At 52.2% G+C, this 19614-nt stretch overlaps 1 protein-coding gene across 8 annotated transcripts in view; it reads left to right on the forward strand.

Moving 5' to 3' along the window:
* Positions 1-19614, forward strand: part of CYTH1 (cytohesin 1) — a 78912-nt gene that overhangs the window by 26462 nt on the left and 32836 nt on the right. The window contains exon 1 of one of the 8 annotated variants that reach the window (XM_025859567.2): positions 10477-10871. The exons of the other annotated variants lie outside the window; for them this stretch is intronic. Coding sequence (XP_025715352.1) covers positions 10844-10871 — 28 coding nt within the window. The 5' untranslated portion in view covers positions 10477-10843. Of the gene's footprint in view, positions 1-10476; positions 10872-19614 lie in introns of those variants that run through there. 8 annotated transcript variants of the gene reach the window in all.

A 19614-nucleotide genomic window follows, 5' to 3' on the forward strand; every position in this document is an offset into this window, starting at 1 on the left:
TCCCCGGACATAACGTGCCCAAGAGCAGAAAGCCCAATGTGGAAGATTGGGGATTGTCGCTCAGTTTGGGATGGCAAAGTATCAGAAGCGACTTCAAGGTCATCTGTCGGGAGTCAAAATCTGGCCAAAACTTTACCGTGCAATGTACCAGTTTTTAAAAATTGAGGTAGATCTGTATGCTACAGCATAGGAAAATTTCTAAGAACTGTTAATGGAAAAAATTAAGTTGTAGAAAAATAACATATTTAACCTTTGTTATGTCGGCCATAAGCAAGGACTTGTATGTTTTGTATTTTATATCCTGTCACCTGGGCCTCTACCAGGAGCGTAGTAATCATGTTTCTTCTCTAAAAACAAGAAGAGGGACGCCCAGCTGGCTCAGTCGGTGGAGTGTGGGACTCCTGATCTCAAGAGCTGTGCGTTCGAGCCCCATGTTGAATGTAGAGATTCCTTAAAACTAAAATCTTAAAAAGATAATAATAATAATAAAATAAACACAAGAAGAAAGTAAATTTGGTATATTCTGCCTTCAGTGAGATAATCCTTTCTTTGTGTTAAAAATACTCAGGGTGGTCGTTTAATGTTTATGCTTTATTTCACGATCAGCTTGTTTTGATAAAAATAAGGAGCCTGGAATTTAGCCTTTAGGGAGCCGTCCTCTGACTAGTTTACCTTTGTGGTTCTTACTCTTGTTTCAGGAAAGGTGCTGTCATTTGGGCAACATGAAAGCTCAGGGAAATGCTCGACTTCCAGGCTGCACGTTTCTGTCTGGTCACTGTGGACAGCGTGCGTCCCACAGGATGGGGGAGCACACGGAGAGCACATTGGCCCCGGGAAGACCCCCGCTGGCTGTGGTGTTGGCAGGCCAGGTTGGCGTGGCTCCTGTGTCCTAAGTGGGCCTCATCATGAGATGCCGTTGATGGGGATGATGATGGTAGGAGTGGTCTCCTGCTGGGCTCCAGGGTTATTTTCATGCTGAAAAGAGATTCTATATTTCTGTGAAAGTGTCTGTTTCTTTGCAAACTGGTACATGCTTTTTAGGATTACCTGATTGACTATTGTGCGTTAGCCTGTATCCCTTTAGTTAACATGACAGACCCTCACCAGGCTCTGCCAGCTCTGAGCCTCTTTCCTGTTTGGACCTTCCCATCTTTTTACCTTCGAACCTGCATTTACTGGGTCTCTTTTTCGTGCAAAGTTCTTTTCCAGGTAGGTTTCCCGGCTGGGAAGAGAAAGGGTGCAACCCAGCCAACACAGCTCTTTGTGACACTGGGTATAAAATCAGTTTCAAAGAAGAGTGGACTAGCTGGAGGGAGGATCTGTTCAGTGGAGGAAAGTTTGTTTGGCGGCCAGACCCTTGGAAGGATAAGACAGCATTGTGTGAGCGCAGAAATGCGGGTGGGCCTCTGTGGCCGTGGGCTTCTCGTGGTGGGGGGAGCCAGGCAGCACCAGGCCTCCAAGGGCCTCTGTCTGAAAGTGCCCTTCCTCTCCCAGAGAGCGCCGCCTCACCCCGATGGCGGGTCTGTGTCCTTCCAGATTTGTGGCCCAGGGTGGTGTTGGACCCTCCCCAGGCCCCCTCAACACCAGAGAATGCCGCTGGGATTTTCTGAGAGGTCACTGCACTTCCTTGCGCTGCCCACTCCCCCACTCTCCCCACCTCTCCCATGGACTGACTTTTGCCATTCTTCCACTAAGAGCTTGGAACGCGTGGCCTCCGTGTTTGAGTCCTTAGCGTGCCTCGTGGCGGTTTACGGGCCTGCTGCCGCCCCCTGGGTCCTCCCGGGCCCTGTCATGTGTCCAGGGGGGCACGGTGTCCTCATCTTTGAGCCCCAGCATGCAGCTAGAGGGCACGCAGTGCCGTCCAGCAGGTGTTGAGTTGAACACCCGGTAAGGGCTCGAGCCTTTTTTGGATGAATGCAGAGTACTTGGCAAATACCTGTTTTGAGAAATAATGAGCAATGTGTGTGAGTAGCTAGAACATGGGGGAGCAGGTTGTCCCGGTGTGTCAGGCTCTCTCAGGTTACCGGGGAGTGGGGGGGCCTGGCCTGGGCCCCCGAGCGCAGTCTCTTCGTGGAGAAGTGGCCGTGCTGATCAGTCCTGCTGCGGTTGTGTCCCCACGGTGCGGGTCAGGGAGTAGGGCGTCCAGAGAGCAGTGGCTGCGCGCTTCGCACCTCCCAGAGCTGTGGCAGAGGGGCCCATCTACAGTCTGCTTCGAGCGTCTTGTCGCTGAGACCTAGATCTCATCTTGGCACTGCCTGTGGCGGCCACCGTGTTTAAGGCTCTAACGTGCCGCTCCTCGCGCTCCCGGTTCCCTCCTGCCACCCCGTCAGCCACCCCATCACACCACTTCCCAGCGTGCTAGTTCCTTTACAGGCCATCGTGTGTGTTGTGCCTGCTCTGCCTCCGTCTGCCTAAGTTCCGACCGGCCATTGCCCGTTCCCACAGAGGCGCCGGTGTATGGACAAAGGGCAGACCCGTTTTAATATTAAGAACAGCATTTCAGAAAACCAAGAAGCACTGGTGAATATCAGCAGAGCATGGTCCATCCTCTGTAGAACATGAATTTCCTCTTGTCTCCCCATATACGTTCAAAGGGTAATTAAATTTACGGGAAAAGTGGCTAATTGTAAACCTCACATCGCCAGGGGCGCGTGGGTGGCTCAGTCAGTTAAGCGTCTGCCTTGGGCTCAGGTCATGGTCCCGGGGTCCTGGGATCGAGCCCCGCGTCGGGCTCCCTGCTCGGCGGGAAGCCTGCTTCTCCCTCTCCCTCTGCCGCTCCCCCTGCTTGTGCACGTGCTCTCGCTCTCAAATAAATAAATAAATAAATAAATAAATAAAATCTTTAAAAAATAAAAATTAAATCAAAAAAAGCCCTCACATAGCCAGCAGAGGGCAGCACACAGGGTATTGAGCACATCCCATAGTTTTTACCTTATTGTAAAAGGCATCTGAAACTACTGTGCCAACTACTTTCCGTGCAGCTTGAGTCGTCTTTCTCACCTACGAATCGCACTGTTGCCCCGGTGTCTTTGTGGGGTACGATGATTCTGTGGAGCATCACGGATATCGTCCTATCTGTCTCGTCCCAAGTACCCGTGACTCATTTCCGAATGTCTCCGGGGCTGGCGAGGTTGGTGATGGTGGCTGCCGAGCGCCGTGCTGCTGGGACATCATTCCGTCGCCGCCAGGAAGTGGAGCGTCACTGAACCAGGGCTCCAGGGCCAGCACCCCCGCACCCACCCCGAGAGCACCGTGACCCAGGCGTGGGGTCTCCAGCACAAGGGCTCTGCCTGATCGTCTGATGAATGTGTCCACCCGCCTTCTCAGGAAAAGGTGCACATAAACTCAAAACCATGGGGCTTTTCAGTTTTATGGCATTGATGATGGATTTTCTTTACACAGAAAGTAAGATCAGACTTTGTGAAGAATTGTACTTTTCTTACTTTTTCTTACAAAAGTTATTGGCTCTTCTTGGAGAAAATTGAAATTTAAATTGTATACGTAATGCAAAGGGCAGAAGGACATGGTTTGGATTGGGCTTTTTTAATATATACCTAATTGATTTACACTTTTTCTTTTGATAATAAAAGCGCTAAAAAAAAATGCTAAAGATTCTGCCTCACAGAGGTCTGTACAGGCAAATATGATTAGGGACCCCTCGGCGTCCTTTGTCAGGTACGGGACTTGTCAGGGAATGGCGATGCTCTTTGAATTCTTCATTTGAAGTCCTTGCAACACATACAGATTATCTCTGTCCTCAGCCTTTCCCCCGCCCCCCACTTTGGCAAGGTCCGTTTGTGTCTGTGAGGAAAAACAGTACAAATCCGTGTTTTTCAGGTAACCCAAGCAGGAGTAACTTCCCAAAGAGTCTACAGAATTTCCAGGTGCCTAAGGATTTTCTTTTGCAGAGGACTGATGTCTTTGTCACCCTCCACCCCAGCGTACTAGTGCGCTTCTGCGAGTTTCAGGACTCGCCTGATTGTATGCCCCACACCGCTCTCCCACTGGCAGCTTGTCTGGAAAGATCTCCGCTGCAGAGGAGGAGGCCATCGGGAAGCACAACCATTTACCCTCACATCCCAGAAAGGCTGCAGGGCTCTGTGGGCCTCTGCAAGTGGAGACAAGGGGTGAGGCTGGAAACTGGAGGGCAGGTAGTAGGTGTTCATGGCGGGCACGTAGGCTCTCCGGTCTCCTGTCTGTGTCTCACGGCAAGGGGATGTCTCTTCCACTCTTGGTAGAACATGAAGGTTTGATTTCTGAAGAGGGCTGTGGTAGCTCAGAGAGAGAGTGAAGGTGTGTGTGCTTCACTGTAGGTGTCCCATGCTTTCTCCCTCCATCTGGAGGCCCGGTTGCTGCTGGCCAGGGTTATAGCCTGCACAGCCCAGCTAGGAGATCGGAGAGTGATTGTTCAGGCTAATAGGAGAAAGAGCGCACAGAGCCCCTCGCGGGGTCGGCGTGCCACCACTTTATTATTCTGCAGTGAGACCCAGCACTGCGCAGGCCACCCCTACCACACACCGCTTCTAATCAGGTCATTGGTGCCCGGCCCTTAGATGTGGAGGAACAGCCTTGTTTACCAGACATTTAAGGAAAACCTTCAACATTAATCAGGAGAACAAACAAGTGGAAGAAAAGATGTTTGAGGAAACAGATCGTAGCAGAACATTTTAAAAAGCCACATACTTAAGAGTCTTCAGTGTGATATTAAGCAAGAATAGGATGCTATCCAAAAGGAATATTCAGAGATTAAGAGTGAGTTTGTGCAAATTAAAAACAGCTGAAAGACAACCGTACAAAGACCAGAAGATGGAGTAGAGAGCTGTCCCAGTCTCTGCAGTGGCGTCTGCAGCGTGCGTTTCTCCCAGTGCCAGGCGGGGAGTCTGAACTGGGCCTGCGTCGGCGCTTCTTGCTCAGAGCTCCCTTCTGAGCCCGAGGAGGGCCGTCATCCTGCTCTCGGGGTATGAGGAGAGCCAGCTGGCCCTCTGGCCTCTTCCTGGACGGCCGCCAATCCCATGTGTGCGGGCTCCTCCCTCACGACCTGACTGCCTCCCATAGGCCTCAGCTCCGAATGCCATCATGTTAGGGTTTCAGCAACACAGCTTTGGGATAGACACAAACATTCAGTCCGTTGCAAGAATACTTTCTAAAAGGTGGCTCCGCAAGGAGACCAAAAGTAGGAGTAAAATGATAAAAATTAAAAGATCCACGGTGGAGGTCCCGCGTCCAACAGAAACTCTAAACAGTGAGAGCTGGGGAAGAGGGTGGGCCACCAAGGGTTATGAGACTTCAGACTTGGGGTCTGCCTAGGTGCTAGCATGGTGCATGCGAACGGACTCACACCTGGGCACCTTGTTACAAAACCGCACAGCACCGAGGGCAAAGGCCTGAGAGCTTTCTGAGCAGGGAAAAGATCCCATAGAAAATTCGGGGAGTCAGAATGGCACAGTCCCTAACAGCTCTATGGGGACAGAAGGCAGTGAGGGGTTGCCTTCACCGTCATGAGGAGGCGATGTTAACATATCCAGCCGGAGTGCCAGTGGCGTGTGGGAGAACAGCGGTGTTTCCGGACATACAAATCCCTCTGTGTCCTTTCTGTGGTAGCAAAAGGAGAAGGAACCCAGGAAAGAAACATGGACTCAGAGACACGGGGGCCGGCATTTGGAAGCGGCAGAGGGACTTGCCGGGGTGCTGATGTGGAAGTAGCAAGGCCAGGCTGGGGCGCGGGCGTGGAGATTTTTGGGCGGCTGTCCCAAAAGCCGGCTTGCTCCTGGGGGCAGTTTCATACGCTGGTGCTTGGCTTTCAGTCTGTAGAACTAAGCGATCAGAAACAAAAGAGACCCTTAGTGCCGCTCTGTGGTAATTGTAATCACAGCGGGCTGTGTAGCTAAAAGCTGTGAGCAGTGTTTATGGAAGCAGTAAATACTGATTTAACCCAAAATTTACGTGTCACCGTACTGAGCGTGCGTCAGTGTGTGTGTGTGTGGGGGGCGCAGGGGTCAAAGCTGAGTCTTCAGCTTGCACGGCAGGCAGTTGATACCCAGAATTGGAGACTGGGAAACAAAAAGTGTACGTGTGTTGTTCGGAGGCAGGGAGGTGATTAGCAGAACAGAGAGCTAACAGGGCTACCTCTGTGGAGCAGGATGTGACAGTGGGGGGGGGGGATACCGTTGGGCAGGAAACTGTGGGTTTCTGTTTTAAGCCATGGGTCCTGTGTGTTTTTTATGTGATGTGTGCATGTTATTTTGGTTAAAGAAGAAAAACCAGGCATGAGGGTAAGAGGAAAACCTAGAGGGGCAGCAGGGTCACATTAGGGAGGGTCTTGAAAGTGTGACAAGGGATGAGACTTTGAGGCAGCTGTTGGGGCCATTGCAGATGCAAGGAGTGACTCCTGGCAGCTTGTGGTTTGGTGTGGTGCCCCTCCCACCCCCTTCTCCGTCCTGCTGTGCTGGAGGCTGCCCTGGGTGGACTGCGTCTGCAGGCTACCTTGCCCTCTGGCCCCCGCTGGATTTGTCCAGGGGCTTGGAGGGTCAGAGGAGAAAGAGGTCAGGGTGTTTTCTCCCTGCCAGGTAGCTGAGGGTTAGCCGAGCCCTGTCCGCAGGCCTGTCAGACTCTTCTGCAGCCAGCCCCCTCCTCCCGCATTGGTAGGGAGCTCCTTGCTAACCTGGGGGAGCTTCGCCACTGCTTGAGAGTGTCCCCAGACTCTGCCCTGACATTTGTAGACTGACTCTCAGTTACTCTCCAGGCTCCCACTTTGAGTGTACTCTGTCTCCTTGGGATTATGACTGATGATGTAGGCATCATGCTGAGAAAAAAAACTTGCCCTGGAATGTTACATGAATACTCACGTACGTTTTCGCCTAGCGTCGTTTTTAACCATTACATGTTTCACATTCTTACCTGTCCTCAGAGAAGATGAGGCTGCGGTAAAGGATTAAGGCTATTTAAGGTATTTTATTAATTAAAAATATAAAATGTCTTGAGTCAAAACACCTGCAAGCCAAGCGCCCTTATGTGTGATTTTAATACAAGTAGCTCTAAAGTGTGGTCTTTCACTTTGTTGGTTTAATGCTGATCCTGGGGCCTGGGCCAGTTCTTCTGCCTCCACCTCATCACTCCGATGGCCCTGAGGCCTGGGTGACTGTCCCACTTCTGTGGTATGCCGTTGTTCTTCTAGGGACTTCACCGTGTCCTTTGAACTCGGGCACAGTTTCCGTTGAAAGAGCTGGGTTGCAATCCTACACACTCTCTTTGGAATTGATGCCGCAGCTGTGCCTGCTGAGAGGGTGGTGATTTGTTTCCGTTTGCCAAGGAAGGCCCGGCTTACGCCTGTTGGCTGATGTGATGATAAGTAGCACCCACTTGCCGTCTGAGAAAGGTCCCAAGATCTGGATGATAAGTTATGAAGTCACTTTCCTTATGAGTGAGTCAAACATGTAATTTGGTGCTTTAGTAGTTAAACTTCTATTTTAAGGAACTGAAGACATGGCTCTTCATTCACTACTTCCTTCTTTAACAGTGTGACTTGTTGCATTCGCTTTGGAAGAGCAATGACCACACAGAAGGCAATGTGGCGCCCTGCCCGCCCTGCCCGCCCTGCCCGCCGTGCCCTCTGTGCCCCCAGCAGCTCTCAGAACTGGGACAGGCACCTGGCTGAGGGGGGTCCTGCTATCCCCACACAGGGATGAGGGATACGGGGTGAGCCGTTCAGAAGCCCTCTTTTGAGACGTGAACTGGGCGGCATGGCAGGGGGCGCAGCGGTGCGGAGTGGGGCCGGGCTGAGAGTCGTGAGGTCCAGAGCTGCAGAGCAGGACGGGTGGGGAGGCTGACGTGCACCCTGCGCCGGGGGTTAGGGGGTGGGGTGGGGGCCCTGTGGGCGGCCGGCCACCCGGAGGATGGCGTCTGCATTCTTCTACCTGCGCAGGCCAGAGGGTTCGGGCCGTCCTTGACTTCTTTCACACCCGCGTGGAATCCATTGGCAAGTCCTTGGCTCTGCCTTAGAAGTAAATAGAACAGGAATCGGATCACTTTCTGTGTCAGCCGCCATCATCTCTCGCCGGGAAGATGGTGGCACCCTCCCAGCTTCTGGCCTTGCTGCCCTGCAGTCTGTTCTTAGCCAGCAGCCGGAGTCAGGTCCTTCACTCTGTTCCAACCCCTGGTGGTGGCTCCCCATCTCAGCCATGGTGGAGAGCAGTCCTTAAAATAGCCAACAAGGCCCTTGACAGTCCCTCCCCGACCCTCCCCCCCCCCCAGCCTTGCCTTCCCTTCCGGCTACCCTTGGCTGTGCCCCAGCTGCCCCGGCCAGGAGCAGCCAGCCAGCCCTGACCGTGTGCCCGTCCCAACCCCACGGAGCATCTCTCTTCTACCATACATATATTTTGCTCCTCTCTGCCCTGCTCTCCCCGGCTCCCAGTAGAGTGTAAGCGTCCTAAGGGTGGGTGCTATGGTCCTCTGGTGCACCTCCGGTCCCTGACACTCCATGGGGTGCCCAACACTGTGTGCTCGGTGAATGCCGAGAGAAGCCAGTGGAGGAAGAGATTACAGACCTACTTTAACACATAGAAACTTCCATAAGGCAAAGATACCACACCTGCTGATAAAAACAAGTGACAGGTTGTGGGAAAAGGTTGCAACATTTAATACAAAGAATTCGTAATCTACAAGCCAATAAGGAAAGATAACCAATAGAAAAATGGGTAAAGGATATGAATAAGCAGTTCATAAAAGAGGAAATACCACAAACTCTTGAAAAAAATCATCCACACCACCAGTCATCAGGTCAGTGTAGACTATAACCACTGAGAAGCCATTTTTCACCGCTCAGACTCGCAGAAATGAAGTTGGTCCTGTCAGGGAGGTGGCAGACCTGGGCAGTGTCTATGAAGGCGGCACGTGTCTGTGCCCGGTGGCCAGGCGGGCCTGCCTTTGGGCATCTGTTCCAGAGAGGCACTCTACTGCTCGACAGACAGTATGTGGAAAGTAGAAGGGACCTGACCTCTTAAAAGCTGGGATTGGCATCAGAGACTAGCCCTGGCACCAGGCCCAGGCCTCCTGCACACCTGCTGTGGGAAGGGCCCTCACAACCAGGATCGGTGGGGGGAGGGGGAAGGGGGTCCAGCGGGGGGGCCAGCCAGAGCATGGGCCATGCAGCCAGACTCCTTGGTTCAATAGGTTTCGGACTTCAGGCAAGCCGTGTGACGCCTCTGGGCCTCAGTGTCCCCTTCCACGAATCAGGGCTGAAGAGAACCCCTCACAGGGGGCTCTCGGGATTAGGTGAGTCAGCCATGGGCACAAAGCGAGCACCCAGGAAACGTGCCCTACAGCAGTGATACCCTAGGCACGCATGGTTTTGTCACTTGTAAGGCGGGGGACCCTGTAGTCCCTCCCATGAGCACACGGGGGCTGTAGCTACAATGCCGGCAGCTCTGCTCTGAGAACGTTTGCTCAGGGGACGATCCAAGACGGGCCGGAGTGTGTGCACATGGGTGTTGAGATTGGCAGGAGAACTTGAAACCACTTAAAAGTCTTACAGCAGGGGATTGGTTAAATAGTCTGTATCATGGATAATAAAAAATGTGACAAGTCTCCATTTACAGTCATGGAAAAATGTCATAAGTGAAAAATGGGAGGTTATAAAACAGCATGTAAAATATCCAATTTTTGTTTCTCTATGTATTTCTCTCTGTATACTTTACCTCTTGAGATAATATTAATAGATCTTGAGAGAGAAATATGTGTCTATTATGTATTATGTAACATGATTATTATATGATCACATAGAAGATATATTGAGATATAAGGTATATTTGTAAATGTGTGTGTCCACAGAGAGAGGCGGAGACAGAATGAGAATATAATACTACATAGAACAAATATCTGGAAGAGGGGCGCCTGGGTGGCTCAGTTGGTTAAGCAACTGCCTTCAGCTCAGGTCATGATCCCGGAGTCCCAGGATCGAGTCCTGCATCGGGCTCCCTGCTCCGCGGGGAGTCTGCTTCTCCCTCTGACCCTCCCCTCTCTCATGCTCTCTGTCATTCTCTCTCTCTCTCTCTCTCAAAAAAAAGTGAATAAAATTTTAAAAAAACTTTATAAAAAATAAAAAAACAAATATCTGGAAGAATATAAATAATATATATCAAAATTTCATCAGTGGTTATCTCTACGTGATGGGATTAAGGCTTTTTCCCTCCCTTGTTAATCTGGTTTCAGTAACAAACATGTATCTTGAATATAATAAGAGTATGCGGAAACAAACAGTTTGGTACGACACAGTAGAAATAGAATGGAGATGAAATTGAACTTATATTGGAAATGTTACCCTTGGCTTTTTTTCTCCCCCCTCTAAAATCTGCCTTCTCCTTTTAGCCTGTGACCTCATAGCATACCATAATGATTGCGATCTCTTAGTCATTCTCTTTGGAAATGTGCTGTCACCTTGTTGTGAGCGCTGGGACTCTACGTGATTCTATTCTAAGAAAGTGCTCGCAAAATGAAGAGAGAAATGGCACCTAGCTCTGTCCATAGCTCTGGTTGAATCTGAGGAAAGAGCGCAAGTGCCGCCAGCGAGTCCTCAGACTCAAGCCCAAGATGCTTCCAGGGAGGAGGCGGTTAACTACTCCTTGGGCTTGACTTCAGGAACTGGGTGGTGGCCGTGACGCCTCTGCCGCTGGAGGCTCATTGGCTCTGGAGTTCAGGAAGGAGCGCTGAGCTGTCCTGGTGGCGGCCTACGGCCCACAGGTAGTCCGGCCCCACCCGGCCCCCCCACCCCCGCCCAGGGACACTTTGTCCAGTGCTCCTTTGAAGAACAACATCCAGCAACCTCCAGGGTCCTGCTGTGACGGGAAAGATGGTCCTTACAACCACCACGGAGGATGGTGAGTCCCTGTCCCCCTCGCCTGGGTGCCCCGAGTGGGGGTTGCGGCTCTTGATCGCTATGTGACCTCCTGTGATGACAGTTTTACTGCCTTTCGGGAAGGAGCAGCCGCCCAGACTCTGGCTCTTCCTCAGTGTTTTCAGGAGAACGACTGGAGAGTGCGCCAGGGGCTCGGGGGCTGAGGTTTGTGTGTGCCTGTGTGTAACTCAGTGTGTTTTTAAACCAAAGAAGTGCCCCCCTCCCCGGCCTCCCCCCCCCCCCCCGGCCCCAGCCTCGGCTTTTCAGTAGAGAGCACCCTGGGTGCTTCTCCGCAGAGCCCGAGTCCGCAGAGATAGCGTGAGCGTTTCCTGGCTCGGAGTCCAGTCCGCCCGGAGCTCTGCGGTCACACGCACCCAGACCGAGCGTGACGGTGAAAAGTGGGGGCGTCACAGAGCCCAGGCTGACAGCATTGCTGGGCACCCGTCTTGATGAAGCCGAGTGAATCGGAGGGAATGTGCAGGGTTTGTCTGACCTTCCTTTTTCGGTGTCAGTAAAGACTGGAGGGCCCTGTGGTGTCTGTAAACTTCCTTTATCCTTTCCACACCCACACGGCAGACAGCTCTGAGGGCAGGGATGACAAACTGGGGGGCTTATAAATCCCTAAGGACCCTGCAGAAGAACTGTGGGAGCCCCTTGAGTCAGGGCTTCTGGACCCTCGTAAGTCACAGCAATTTTGCGCGTGGATGTGTGTCTATTTTGTGACGCCCGCACTAGATGGCAATGTTTTAATGCCATTAAGACAGAACAGTAAAATGTGTACTGCTTTGTAGTTAGTAACGAATGGTATGAGTAAGTTTGAAGTAAATATTATGCAATATTTCAAGGTAGATTTTGGGAAAGTTATAACAAGTTTTGGGGAGCAGTTTTATGCTTTTCCTTATCGGGTTCGCTATAAAATACATGTTCAAGTTTCACCTCTAAGTGCAGCTTATCCTGGACCATATCCATGGGGTGACTTGGAAGGCTGTAGCACGTGTGACAGGCTCGGGGAGAGAGGGGCACAGAGGTGCTTATGATAATACTTGTGCACGGGAGAGGGGGCAGTGAAGAGAGGCGGTTCTGTGTTAGCGCTGAGCCACCCGCGCGGGAGGTGCTGTGTCCGCCGGGTGAGTCCACAGTAGGCAAGGCCTCTCGTGGGAAAGGGGATGCTTTTGAGAGAGGGAGAGGATGCTTTACTGATGATTCAGGACAGTAGGTGTGAGCCTGGCCCGAGCAGACTGTGACCGCTGGTCACCGTGCCGCGCATTCCCCCTTGCGTGCTGCTGGTCTTTCCCGGGGAGCCTGGCCTCAGACCCACCAGGAGGCCCCACGGAAGAGTCACTTGAGAGGCCGACTCAGGGGGTCCTGTGTCACCGGCCTCCAGCTGTCCTGGAGGCCCTGACATCCAACATGCACCGTTCACTGGCTGCGACGAGAGTGGGGCGCCATTTTGGGGCTGGGGACTTAGAGCTCGGAGACAGGATTCCTGGGCAGCTTTGCTTGGAATGAGTCACCTTCAGGGACTGCCGGCCGCTCTCATTTCCCTAACCCTCCCAGGAGCGCTTTGTCCTGGCATCTGTCTGGGACTCGGGAGGCCAGCATTGTTGCCCTTTAAACTGCTGCTAAAACAGGTCCCGGAGGGATCACAATGAGATGCAGAAATGGCACTCGGGCAGGCGTAAAAGTCAAGGGAGCAAATGGACTTGGCTCTGGCAGGTCCCCAAGATCCCAGGGCGGGATGAGCGTCAGCTTTACATTCCTCACAGAGCCGCCCTTCCTAGGTCCGTAGGACCCGAAGAGCACGCCCGGGAAAGGGTAAGTGGGGGTTTTGAAAAATGTCTCTAAAGAAGTGAGATGTTTTCCTGCTGCACTAATCCGATTTCTTCAATGCTTAGTCCCCCTTGATTCGCCCTTGAGCCTTTCCTTTGGGCTGGAAGCCAAGCTCCCTGGCGGGTAGAACACGAGGCCCTCGCAGGCTGGTGCTGGGCTCTCTTCCGGTGCCGGCCCTGTCCTGATGCATCCTGGGCCCTGGCCCCAGGCACCCACCCGCTTCTCGGCCTCCTTGCCTTGCTTGGTATGTGTGTCCACATTGGTCTGTGCCTCTCCATTTGGAGAATCCATGTGTCCTTCCAAGTCCTGGCTCAGAGGCTTGACCTATCTGAGCCCCCTTGGTGTCCCCGGGCGTCCTCCGAGGCCCGCGTGTGCATGGCCCCAGTGGCCGCAGGTGCTGTAGCTCCAGGCCCGTGCGCCTCCCCCTCTGGCCTTGGTGTTCTGTGCAGGACAGGGGCTGGAGCTATTTAAATCTGAGCTCCGAGCACAGGATGGGCCTGGGCAGATACTCAATAAATGTTGAGCTGAAGTGAATCTGATTATTCCAGTAAGAGAAAATAAAGAGCTGAGCACTCAGCCAGTGAGTTTGAATTGGGCTCTGTCTGTTAGTAGAGTGTGTCTGCTCAGTAAGTCCTCCCTCGTCCGTAAAACTGGAGGTAACAGTGCCTCGTTCGTTGTCAGGAAATATGCAAAGTTGATAGCTGGACTTTGTTGTTGAGTCCAAATTAAAACGGAAACAAAAAAGAAACATTTTAAGCTGTGAGATTCTATGTGAGTGTAAAATCCTATTATTTATTTATTATTATTGTTATTTTTAAGCTTTTATTTATTTGACAGAGAGAGACAGTGAGAGGGGGAACACAAGCAGGGGGAGTGGGAGAGGGAGAAGCAGGCCTCTTGCAAGCAGGGAGTCCGATGCGGGGCTCAATCCCAGGACCCTGGGATCATGACCTGAGCCAAAGGCAGATGCTTAACGACTGAGCCACCCAGGCGCCCCTGTCCATTAGTTTTATCTCTCTAGTTAAATAGGTCTTCTTTGATGTCTTTCCACAGAGCTTTACAATTTTCTCCATAAAGCTCATGCAAATATTTTATTTTTTTGCATGTGTCTTTTTTGGGGGGGGTAGACATTATCAGTGGTATATTTTTATAAAATATTTTCTGACTGATGCTGGCGAACAGAAATACCAAACTTTTTAAAGTTTTTCTTTTTAAAGATTTTATTTATTTGAGAGAGAGACACAGCGAAAGAGGGAACACAAACAGAGGGAGTGGGAGAGGGAGAAGCAGGCTTCCCGCCGAGCAGGGAGCCCGATGCGGGCCTCGATCCCAGGACCCTGGGATCATGACCTGAGCCGAAGGCAGACGCTTAACGACTGAGTCACCCAGGCGCCCCAAAATCCTATTATTTATAGGAAGATGTGTGGGATAGAATTAAGTAGAGTGCCTCCCCACCAGGATACTGGATTCCCAGGTGACCACTAAAATACTACCCCTGCCGTTGACTCACCGCCTGGCCTTGTCCTCGTAGTGCATTCCCATGATTGTGCCAGCCTTGTGGTGGGCAAACTGCTTAGCGTGAGGCACGCAGGAAGGGGAAAGCTAAAGTGCCGTAACTAGAAATGAATACTCCCACAGATAGTTCTCGCTCCCTTCCCTGGGGGTTGAGTTTGTATTTTGCAGAGTCAAAACGGTGGCATCTTTATTTTGAAGCAGGAGCGCTTCCCTGCAGACCTGCCTCACCATCCGCTGTGACAGGTGTTGAAGGGGACTCGCTCTGGTCCGAATTTCGTCGGCCCCCCTGTGAGCACACCGGACATGAACGCTCATAGTGTCGTCGTGAGGGGATCCGAACTGCCCTTTCCTTTTTTACGAAGGTGAGCAGAAACGAGGCTTGGGTTCTGCTCCTCTGAGAAAGCGGACTTGTACTGTCACCTGAGCCTTTCCGCAGCCTCCAAGTCCCCTCTTACGGAAGCACAGGGCCCCGAGTCCAGCAGGCGGGTGCGGGTGCGACAGAGGCAGCAGACAGGATAGTCTCAGGAGCCAGCACTGGTCGAAAGAAAAGGCAGGTATTGGGGGTCTTGGCAGGCCCAGCACTGGGCCTTAAGGGCCCTCATCAGTGTACAGGGTGGTCAGTGGAGGCGAGGACGTTCCAGGTGTTGTCAGCAACCTCTGTGGTTCTGGAAGGTTCACTGAAGTATGTGGTGGGGGCCGTGGAACCTGCCTGCAGTTTGCTTCTGGTTGAGGAATGGAGGGCTGGACCTCCAGGTCCTCACTTTTCCCTTGCGTCTGGACAACGCTCCGAAGGCAGTGTGACAAGATTCTCGTCATTCTCCCCTCCGCTCCTCTACTGTTTGTTGTCCACTTGGCTGAGATCTCCTTGTCAGAAACAGACCCTTGCGGCTGCGCTGGCGCTCCTGGTTGCCCTCTGAGGAGCTGCAGCTGGGACGGTCCCTAAACGCAGTGTGGTCTCGGACTCGGACAGCCTCAGCAGTGACCGGGTCTAGCCCAGTCAGCTCTGCCACCGTGCGGTGTCAGCACGGCTCCCGGAGGGATGTCAGACCCAGCCAGGAGCTCACGTTCAAGAGCACTGCGAGGGCATGGCGGTCTCGTGACCTCCCGCGTGCGTCTCCCGAGGATGTGCTGTGCCTGGCTCCATAGGTGCAGGTGACACACTGGGGGAAGTGGAGACAGGCGGGTCAGCTCTGCTGGGGGTCAGCACGCACCCCAGTACACCCCTCCCCCCCACGCAGCGCAGTCACGAAAGCTCAGCTTCTGACTTGGGAACGAGGCGGTAAATTTCTTTTCCTAGTCAGTGGCTTTTCTGCATCTCTTTTCTTTCTGGTGTCTAAAGTCTCTTTTCTTTTTGTATTTTCTGTTAAGAGTTCAGGACACCGGGACACCTGGGTGGCTCAGTCGGCTGAGCGTCTGCCTTCGGCTCAGGTCAGGATCCCAGGGTCCTGGGATCAAGTCCCGCATCGGGCTCCCTGCTCAGCGGGGAGTCTCCTTCTCCCTCTGCCTCTCTCTCTCTCTCTCTCTGTCTGCCTCTCATGAATAAATAAATAAAATCTTTAAAAAAAAAAAAAAGAGTTCAGGACACCGATGCATAGACTTCAGATGGAGTCCCACATATGAAACCACTTTAGAACGGTGTAGTTACAGCGGGCACTAAGAAGGCATTTGAGCAGAATCCAAGTGTGCTTTTTCCACAAAAGAAGTATTTAGGCATCAATCTTAGCAAATATTTGGGGGTAAATGACTGGTGGCATGTCCGTATTTTCTATGAATAGAAACGTCAATGTAAAACGGTGCCTGAGGGGCGCCTGGGTGGCTCAGTCAATTGAGTGTCTGCCTTGGGCTCAGGTCATGAACTTGGGGTCCTGGGATGGAGCCCCGTGTCAGGCTGTTTGCTCAGCGGGGAGCCTGCTTTTCCCTCTCCCCGCCGCTCCTCCTCCTGCTCATGCTCTCTCTCTTTCTCATTCTGACAAATAAATAAATAAAACCTTAAAAACAAACAAACAAACAAACAAAAAAGCGTTGCCTTAGTTACGGATCTTGATATTCATAGAGGTAGACCGTGAGGCGTCCGCACCGCTCGTCTCTGAGGAGGGTCTGCACCCAGCCTCAGGTACGTCCCTCCCAGAGTCTGTGTGTGTGTGCACCTGCTGTTCCGTGGTTCCCTGTCGCACTGAGTATGTCTTAGAGAATTTTCTAGACAATCACTCACAGATCAGCTCCCTCTTTCTCGTGACCACATAGTGTTTAAGTAGTTTTTAACTTTTGCAGTTTCCGGGGGATGTCGGTTGGGTCAGTTCGTAAATGGAAGTGCTGAATGGAAAGGTACGTGGCTTTTGAGCTTTGGTAGGGCAGAAATGTGGTGCCAGGTTACACGCCCCTGGCCGCCCATGTGGCCCCACGCCCTTGTCAGGGTCCCCCGTGTCATCAGACATTTAATTTCTGCCCGACTGATGGAGAGCAGTATGGTCTTCATGTTCTAATTGGCACATTTTAAATTTTTTGTTTTTAGAGAGTTCAAGCATCTTTCCGTGTTTGGCCATGTGTGTTTTTCTCTCGTATCTGCTTTTGTGTCCTTTGCCAGTGGTGTTGGTCTTTGTCTTACTGGGCTTCATGCTGCTCTCCCTGTGAATTGAAGAAGCTGACCCTTGGCACATGCTTTGCATATTTGCTGTCCTGGCTGTTTACCTTTAGCTGGCCAGGCTTCATTTTCTACTCAGAAGCCTTTCATTTTAATGCAGGAAACACACTCTCCAAGACCATGACCATAGTCATCGTGCTTTATTCTAGAATTTTGATGGTTTCTTTTTTTTTTTTAAGATTTTATTTATTTATTAGAGAGACAGGGACAGAGAGAGATAACAACAGAGAACATAAGCGGGGAGAAGCAGACTCCCCGCTGAGCAGGGAGCCCGATGCGGGGCTTGATCCCAGGATCCTGAGATCATGACCTGAGCTGAAGGCAGACGCTTAACTGACTGAGCCACCCAGGCGCCCCTAGAATTTTGATGGTTTCTTTCTCTACATTAAAATCTGTGATTCACCTAGAATTTATGTTGATATAAATAAGGTAGGCATTCAGCTTAGTCTTCCCCCGAGTGGCTTGCTGGCTTATTGCCCCACCACCATGGGCTGAAAATCCCACCTTTCTTTATATTTGTGTGTCTGTACTTCCTGAGACCGTGTGACCTGAAGCGCCACCAGGTGGGTCAGCATCTCTCGAGCGTCCCTCGTGCCGTCTCCCGTCACCGAGCCTCGCGCATCAGTCTCCAGGAGTGACTCCCTCACGTCACCTTTTTTCTCCTTCACACTTTTCCGGACTATCCATATATAAACTTTTTCATAAGAACTTTATTATCACTTCATTTGTATCATTTCTGTAAAAATCTTGTTGGTGATGTATTATTTTTAGGACCTGTGACGTATACACTGAGAGACCTCTCCTGCTGGGGTCTTCCCACCTCTGCTCAGGTCTCCCTTTGTTTTCCTGGTGACTCTGTCCTGCCCGTGTGAGAGGCTGGCAGGGCACGTGCTGGCTCTGAGGGTTTGGGGGTAGAAGGGCATTTGTCCAGAGAAACCAATCACAACATACCCTCCAGGATAACAGCCAAGAGGTGAGGATCTGTTTGTATTGGAGGAAGGCCACCAGAGACCTTCCTGGTGTCAGGAGTTCACAGCCAAACCCACCACTCCCTTAGGGATCACATCGCCTCCCAAGCTCATTTTGGAGAAGGAGAAGTGCCCCCCGGGGTCTTGAAGGGCAGAGAACGTGGCACTGAGCTTTGGTCCACCCCCTGCTGCTGCCTCATTGCTGTCCTCCCTGCAGCCCTGCTCCCCACTCGGCCATGCCCTCTGCAAGGGCAGGAGGTGGAGGACCCCGAGAGCAGCCTCTCAGAACAGAGCGCATACAGCCCTGGGCCTGCGCTGGCGCTGGGAGGGTGCCCCCGTTCCCGCGGCTGGGCCCTCTGTGCCTGCCCCAGCTTCGCCCTGCCCGTGAGTGGCCGCCACGACCGGCCGGGATGCAGAAGGTGGGTGCCCAGGCCGGGGCCTCCAGGCCCTCCTCAGCTTCTCTCAGACTGCAGAAAACCTCCTCTGGACCCTGGGCAGCTCCGATAAGGGTCAGTGTCTGGTTCTGGGAGCCAGGTTTTTCTGCTTTGCGGTTAGAGGAGAAACTGCTCTCTCAAGAGATCTTCAGGCCCTTCTCCATGGGAACAGATGTCAGTCTTTGCCTCTTGCAAGAAGTATTTATGCTTCTCGCTTTTACTAAAGAAAAATTAAGCACGTTTAAGTGTCAGGAGTGGAGTACAACTGTTAGAGGTCTGTGCCTCAGTTGCCATGTGACAAGAAGGGGAGATGGCGAACCAGGCTCTCTGCCCGTTATGGGCGCTGGTGCGCGGGGCCTTTGCCCAGGTCCACGGGGGCTGGCAGCGCCTCGTGCCGAGGATTAGCACGCTTGCGCCCTTGATGAGTTCAAAGATCTGAATTTATCTCCACCTCAGAAGTTATGGCTCAAAGAGAGGAAGTGCTGCAGACTCCCCCTGCGCACTTGGTGGAGGGTCCGGGTCCGGGGGGCTGGCTCTGTGTGCCTGAGGCCTCAAGGGAGGGAGCAGGGCAGGATGTGAGCTCTGTGCAGGAGCGCTGTCACACCCAGCATGCTGGTTGGAGCTGGGAGCCACTGGGAGCCAGTGGGAGGGGCAGAATCCAGAGGTCTTCATGTCAGAGTCAGAGGACGCAGTGTGGCTCCAGCTTCTCCTCACCTCTCCAGAGTGTTCTCCCCGCTCCCCTGTGCTACTGTCACTCTCCCCAGCCTGGAGTGCCCTCTCCTTGCTGGCTCCAACCTTCAGAGCAGGCTCCAGCCTCAGCTCCTGTGTGGAGCCCTCTGGTACGGGGCCAGCACCTGATGCCAGTGTCCTCGCATGGACCTGCCTGATGCTTTTTCCTTCGAAGGGAATAGTAGCATGTAAGCTCTTTGGGGGCTGAAACTGTGTCTTAACCATCTCTGTATCTTCTACAGTAACTAATAGGGTGCCTCGTTTATGGGTGGTACACTTTTTTTTTTTTAAGATTGTTGAATTTACAACAGTCTGAGAAAACCATTTTTAAAAACTTTTATTCTCTCTCCTGGTGGATTTCCTGAGATGACTAGCTAGCCTGCAAATGGTCTTTGTGTTTGATCACTGTGATTTCATGAGCTTGATTATGGGGCTATTTATTTTAGCATCTGTCTTCTTTATACCCGAGGAGGGCCACAGTGCAGACTTTCTGCTGGTAGCTTTTTCCTCTCACTTCTTGTCTGCTCACGTCTTGGGTCGTATTGTCTGTGCTGAGAATTGACTATTGTGGGCTTTGCTCCCAGCCGCCTACGGCCCGGATTCAAGCTG

Source organism: Callorhinus ursinus, unplaced genomic scaffold (genome assembly GCF_003265705.2).
Source record: "Callorhinus ursinus isolate GAN/ISIS: 27379988/994484 unplaced genomic scaffold, GSC_fseal_2.0 scaffold68, whole genome shotgun sequence".
Lineage (NCBI taxonomy): Eukaryota > Metazoa > Chordata > Mammalia > Carnivora > Otariidae > Callorhinus > Callorhinus ursinus.